Genomic DNA, 7,044 nt, shown 5'->3' with positions numbered 1-7,044 from the left:
TGCGTTGAACTTCCACTTCCTGCAGCTTAAAATATACCCCTTAACCCTCGATGGAGACACAATGTGAGGATGCTGCTCCGTACGGACGTATTCAGCCTATTTACGTTGATGTGTTCGTCAGTCGAGTTCTATTGGTTTGTGTGAGCGGTGGGAGGATGTTCGGCCACAGGACTCAACATATGAAGTGGAAGGAGCTCCCGGACTCCAGTTCCAGAGAAACGCCAGAGGTTTGGCGTGAGGCTGCGCTGGGTGTTGCTGATCAGATAGGAAAGATAGTTCCTGCTGTGACCCTCCCCTTCCCTCAGCTCAGTCGGGCCGGGCTCTATCTGAAATTCCATCGGGTCGGCTGCCGACTGGAAAGGACCGATGCGTCTGTATAATATGTCGACGAACTTGCTGTTAGTTCCCATAGCGGAGTCATGCGATAATGTGATGAACAGGGACATTAAGATCGCAGTGTTAGGATCAAGCACTGTCGGGAAAACAGGTAAGGCAGGTTTACGCTGGGAAAAATCTCCACGCTGACAGAACTGTCGATTGTACCGTTGAACAATTTACTTTTGAAGAGATCAGTATTCTCAGTCATAGGAAAGGTAATTTGCCTTAGGAAAGGATTTTCGCCTAGAAAGTTGCATTTTACTATTTTAACTAAACTGTGCAATCTCACCAGATGGACATAAAGACAAATATTTGTCGTTCCTGGTGGACTTGGTTTACTATCGAAGCGATTTGCTTTCAAGTATCGATCATCACACGGGGGATCAAAAATATAATTCCTGGATTGAACATTTCATTACAAAATGAAGTATCTTTTTTGCGTAATTTGTGTTAATTTCTATTGATTTAAAACTCACATGACTAAGTTCCTATACTGGGGAACCGATGCACAGACCTTTCATTCAGAAATTTAGGATTGAATTCAGCCCACAAAGATTGAATGGGATTCTCCCTGGTGCCCGTGTGGGTAAGTGCAGTCTCCGACTCGGGGGTGCGTTGCCAAACCGTTCTGCTTGGTTCCACTGAAAAGGCAGTTTTGAGGACGGACTCTGAAATTTACTGCCAGAAGAGAATAGGGTGGCTAATTTTACACTGCCAAGTGACATAGGCTGTGAAAGAATTGTGTGTGGGGAATGCGTGGTAGCAAAACAACAATAGCAACTTGCATTTACATAGCGCCTTTTAACATAGTGAAACGTCCGAAGGCGCTTTACAGGAACTAATCAGACAAAATCTGACAGCAAGCCATACACCGACATATTAAGACTGGTGATCAAAGGCTTGGCCAAAGAGAAAGAAAGACTCACTGTTATCTAATGCCTTTCACAACCCCAGGAGTCAACCAACATCTTCATAGCCAGTGAAGTGCTTTTCAAGGTAGTCACTGTTGTAATGTAGAAAATTGTAGCAGCCAATTAGCACGGAGCAGGATCCCCAAAACAGCAATGAGTTAATGATCAGATAATGTGTTTTTAGTGAGACTGATTGAAGGATAAGTATTGGCCAGTACATTGGGGAGAGCTCCCTACAATCATATATAAGTGCCTGTATCTTACTTTGGAAGCTATTATGTTCAGTTTCAATGCAAAGAGATCTAACTTGCACTGAATGCTGTCTTACTGGTTTTCAGAACCAGTGAGATAGCCATTGCTTTATTTGACCCGTTTCTACTTGGCCTTTGTTCTGTGTTTCATTAAACCACTTAATTTGCCCACTAGGCAGGAATCAATTTTTTTTTAATTGTGTATGCACTATGAATGTGTGCACACAAATGCTCAATGAGTACATTTCTTTTAAACTGGGAATTATCCTACTAGTCTGCATGCTAAGGTCAAGGTAAATGAGGAGGACTGGAAACCATGATGGAATCCACATTCCCCTTAATGGGAATTGGGAAAGCTTGTGAGCATTTTAATTACACATGTGGATTTTGGGGTTTAAGGCTGTGCATACACATAAATCATAATTTAGCTCTCATCTCAGCCAAATTAAAGGCCGTCTGGAGTTGTAGAATTTAGATATCTTTAATATTCAAGAAGCATTTTCATTTTGTCATAATTGGTGTGCAAACTCAATTCCCCCATTTGCTGTATGAAAAATTGGGACCAAATAGCTGAATTGGAGGACATACATGGAAGAAGTTGGTATAGTCTACCAAAGCAGTTGTTAGTGTATGGCAGTCAACAACAGGAAGCTGCTTGTGGTATCAGTATTAATTAGTGGCCTCACTTTTTCAAAGACAACAGAGACACTGTAGAACATGAAAACAATGGCTGGAATAGGAGTAAGGGGGTGTTTTTCAGAAATTATGGTTGAGTTACATTGCAAGAGTAATGCAGAGGGAAGTCTTAATACTAAATTGCACCTCCTGTGTTTTTAATAAGTTGGCAATGTTCATGCTGACAGTGGGTATAAATTAAGTGAAGGAAAACATTCGCTTCTCCACATGGTCTTTGCTCGCTTTGAGGTACTCTAATATTTATCAAAGATATTCTCAAAAGGTTTGCAATGAAGTTGGAAACATGCACAAACTAAATAATCTAAATAGTAGCCAATTACAATAAATACCATTTGTTGTGTATATCCAGTGTCCAGTGTGAGTAGAATTCCCTTTACAAGTATTTTTGGCAAAGTTAAGAAAAATCATTGTAGTTTGAATGATGGTAATAGGAACTGATTTGACAAAAACACAATCTTCACCTTGTCCATTGAATGTTTGTACACAAATGTAATGTGTATGAGTAAGCCAAGATAATGGATATGCATACTAACTCTTAAATTCTCATTTAATATTAGCCACTTGTATCTTAAAGTCAAGGCAAAAAAGCCACTTGTGCAGTTAGCTGAAATTAAATGTTTAAATGTTTGCTATTTGTGTTGCACTGAATGAACCAATTATGAGGCTAATTCTTAAATAAAACTCTATATTTCTTTAGTTTTTCAAAACTGCACATGTACTTGTTTTCTGTTTGATGGTATTATTACTGCAGTCATACTACAGAAAATTACCCCTATTATTTAGGAGTGAGTAGTAGCTCATGAGTTTTTCTTCCCACTCCTTCTTTCCAGTTTCCTGACAGACAAAATGGAAAGAATATAGGATGTACAGGAGTATTGCGCAAGCTGGTGGTGCTACTTGGGTCAAAACTAAAGAAAACATGAAGTACCTTGTGGGCTACCTGGTCAATCCCAAAGCTAAATGTTGCCCTGGTTAATAATTAGGAACAATCAGAAAATACTGAAATTTGATATCCTTTTGAGATAGTTAATGTGACTCCTGACTTATTTTAATAGCCAGGGGTAATCCTCTTTTCACTGAGAAATACTTTGTTTTGTTTTTCTACTCTTCAGCTGGAAATGGCATGTCTTCAGACTTCAGAACTATACAGAGCTATGTTAGTTTAACAATAACTTCCTGTTTAGACAAAAATCACTTGCAGTGAAAGATAGTGAAATCATCAACAGAGATCAAGTAAACTATATCAGTGATCTCCAACTTTGATGCAGCAAGTCAGTGCTGAACTCTTTCACACAACCTGATCTGATTATAATTGCATGACTGCATTAAAGGAGCTATGTAAGTGTATGCTGGTTGTATCTACAAACAGCTACGTATAACTTTTACATATTAAATAAGCTTCTCCTTTATTACAGTGATTCTAGCCTCAATGTCCCTGAAATAAATAAAGAATTTAAGGTGTACTGCAAATAAAGTAGCCCTTCCAGAGCTGGATTCAAACATTCAGAGGCCCTTTGTTACCCTCCACAACCAGCCCCAGATTATCAAAACACAAATATGTAGAAAAATACATGAAGAAGCAGGCCCATACAATGTTTACACACTGCATTAATAAAGCAAAGCAAAACATGTTATGCTACAATTAAAGGATTTTGTATTTTTTCTGCATTATGACGAGTTCTACTGAATGCCCCATATTTGACTGAGATGTCTGGAGACAGGCCATGTAAGTTTGACCTCTGGCTGTTCCTCTTCATCCTAGCAACTGATTCATTTTAAATTGTTTTGTTAGTTTTGACCCATAGCAGTGCCACCGGCTTGCTATAGTGAAAAGTTCCAGTAACAACACAGATAATCACAACAGCCAGCCTTAGTGAATTCGACAAGTTTCCTTGAGGATTACACCAACTGGAACTGGCAGATCTAGCATGTCAGAACACCAATATAGAAGCTGCTTTTATTTTAAAAGGGAGGATAGACACAGGGCTGCTGAATTAACCTCGTTTTTTGTTACTTACTGGATACAAAAACTACTGTGTATCTCTGGTGCCTTCAATGAACATGATCATTTCTTAAATGTATGTAAAAGAATGACTGCAATAGTAGTGGTAATGAAATATTAATATGTATTTTTGTTTCCTTCTAGCATTGATTGTTCGGTTCTTAACAAAGAGGTTTATTGGGGATTATGAAGCAAATACAGGTGTGTATTTCTTAAACTATTCAACCAAAACTGAACACCACCAATGAATGGATAATAAATAATTTCTAACAAACCATTGTTTTTACCTCACAGGAAATATTTATTCAAGACTAGTTCATATTGAAGGAGAACAACTTTCACTGCAAGTGCAAGACACACCTTGTGTTCAGGTATTGTACCAGTGACTATTACATTCTTGGGAATGTGGGGTAAGAATTTGAGGAAATCAGAAAAAAAACATATATTGCTTGTAATCAATAATGGATAAGCATTCCTGAAGACATTCTTAGTGTTTGCAGTTTATTTGGATTGTAACTGGCAAGAAGACTAATTTAATCAAAAACTTCAGTTTTGATTTGAAGCTTGTCTAAACACAAGATAATAAAATTAGTCAAGTTACTCAGTTATAGAACAGTAATAATTTTGCTTTGGCATTAAATTTGCTAGTCTAAAATATGGGCTGTTTTCTGATAAATTTCTTTTTGTTTTTAGGTTCAAGGAGAATGTGCACGTTTTCCTGACCTTGTCTCCAGGTGTATTCACTGGGCTGAGGGCTTCATCTTGGTGTATTCAATAACAGACTACAATAGCTATAAACTGATTCGTCCCCTGTACCAGAATATCCGCAAAATGTACCCTGATACGAAGGTCCCTGTGATCATTGTTGCCAACAAAAGTGACCTACTGCATGCCAGACAAGTTCAGACCAATGATGGGATCCAACTAGCAAATGAACTTGGCACAACATTCTTAGAAATCTCCACAAGAGAAAACTATGAGGATGTGTATGATGTTTTTCAGCATATCTACAAAGAAGTGAGCAAACTACATATGAACAATAATGGAGAAAAACGAAGAGGATCAATTATTCCACGACCAAAGTCACCAAACATGCAAGATTTAAAACGACGTTTCAAGCAGGCTCTTTCTTCCAAAGTGAAATCTGGTGCCACTTTATGAAGTTGACATTAAAATGATCAAACTCAATGGATAACAAACAGAATTGCACTTTGTTAGTTGGACTTTTGTAAATAGTGCCTTTTACCTCCAGCAAGATTATAAAAGTGGCTTTAAATGATAGAGTAATGTGGATTTTTGTAGTGATTGATTATGGGGCAGGGTTTACTTGAGGAAAGGTGAATATCTCTTTACTTCCCAAAGCTCATATGATTCCTACTACTAACAATATAGCTATTCATTGTTTGTGAATAACTTGTGATGAAAATGGTAAGAATAGCAGAATAACATTTCCAATGTTGCCAATAATTACTTTTTAGAGGATGTAATAGAGAGGCTTCATTGTACAGCACTGAGTCTTGCAGCGAATTGTGAAGGGAGCAGTCATTTCTGCTGAAAATACGGTCTGGACTTGGGAGAATGACACAGTCACAAAGAAACTTAAAACAGCTAAAGATTAAAGAAGACTGGAGTGTAATTAAGGCAGGTTATATAGGATTCGGGCACCCAGTTAGGGTGCAAGAGGTCACAACAGTCTCCCTGTTGACTTTATGAAATTGTAATTAGTCACTGGAATTTTATGATTGTTTACAAGATAATTTGTGGATTCTATTTCAGAAAACGCAATTTTTGTCAATTCCAGTTTAAAGATTTTGAAGAAAAATATTCAAAACATTACAGCCAAACATTTATGTGTAATGAGTTTGTAAGTATCCTGCATTTTACTGATTGCACCACAACACTATGCTTGCTGGAGAGAATACATTTTACTGTATTTTATACAAACGTTGATTAGTTATTCTTGTGACTAAATAGAAAATGTGTTCATTTCTATATATAAAGATGTTTGTACTAAGTTTCTAGATTTATTCTTATACTAATTAATGAACATATTGGAATTCAGTAATTCTCAAGAACTACTGAAATATTTTGGAAGAAGTGGATAAAGTATTGATTTTAATTCTGATATGATTATAAAACCAAAACAATTTACTTAATGAGTTGCAGTATAATTCCAGTATTTTCTACTTTGATAATTGGTGAAAAGTACAAGTTAGGCTACAAGTGATGTGGCCATCCCTTGCTGTGCTTGACATCAGACAGTCACCTTTTTCTTAAAACTGTTCGTCGGGTGGAGAGACTGGACAGGAGGAATTACTGCAGGAACCTTAACTTGTGGTGTAAAATATATATGCTCAAGTTAAATGCATTTGCTTCACAGATTAACTGATACAATTAACGAGCCATTAAATGATTGTAATGAGTGCCATGAAAAATAAAAAAAACTGAAACAGAGGCAAATGTGAAAATTCTGCTTGGTATATCCAGTACTGCTAAAACAGCTTAAGAACATAAGAAATTGGAGCAGGAGTAGACCATATGATCTGTCGACACTGCTCTGCCAATCATGGCTGATCTTCTGCCTCAACTCCGTTTTCCTGACCATTCATATAGATTGTAAATAGCTGTGGCCAAAGCATTGATTCTTGCAGCAGTCCACTAGTCACCGCCTGCCAACATGAAAATGCCCCATTTATCCCTCCTCTCTGTTTCCTGCCTGTTAACAATCCTCAATCGATGCTAATACATTACTCCCAACTCCATGAGCCCTTATCTTGTATATTAACCTTTTGTATGGCACCATATT

The 7,044-nt window shown here is 37.4% G+C and overlaps 1 protein-coding gene across 1 annotated transcript; it reads left to right on the top strand.

Annotated features, from left to right (window-relative positions):
* The first annotated feature begins 209 nt into the window (after positions 1–209).
* LOC144682744 (ras-like protein family member 11A) lies at positions 210–6,692 on the top strand. Its single transcript, XM_078545387.1, has 4 exons — positions 210–487; positions 4,383–4,439; positions 4,533–4,609; positions 4,932–6,692. The coding sequence occupies exons 1-4, from the start codon at positions 367–369 to the stop codon at positions 5,397–5,399; spliced, it is 723 nt and encodes a 240-aa protein (XP_078401513.1). The 5' UTR covers positions 210–366; the 3' UTR covers positions 5,400–6,692.
* The last annotated feature ends 352 nt before the right edge of the window (positions 6,693–7,044 follow it).

This window comes from Cetorhinus maximus, chromosome 7, assembly GCF_964194155.1.
Source record: "Cetorhinus maximus chromosome 7, sCetMax3.hap1.1, whole genome shotgun sequence".
Classification (NCBI taxonomy): Eukaryota; Metazoa; Chordata; class Chondrichthyes; order Lamniformes; family Cetorhinidae; genus Cetorhinus; species Cetorhinus maximus.
Note: the sequence above shows the minus strand (reverse complement) of the source record. Positions and strands in the feature narration are given on the sequence as shown.

Excerpts from the sequence above, each read along its gene's own strand:
- LOC144682744 (XM_078545387.1), top strand. The coding sequence starts at position 367 with ATGCGTCTGTATAATATGTCGACGAACTTGCTGTTAGTTCCCATAGCG. Across the intron at positions 488-4,382 it reads AAGCACTGTCGGGAAAACAG|CATTGATTGTTCGGTTCTTA; the intron begins GTAAGGCAGGTT and ends GTTTCCTTCTAG. Across the intron at positions 4,440-4,532 it reads GGATTATGAAGCAAATACAG|GAAATATTTATTCAAGACTA; the intron begins GTGTGTATTTCT and ends TTTACCTCACAG.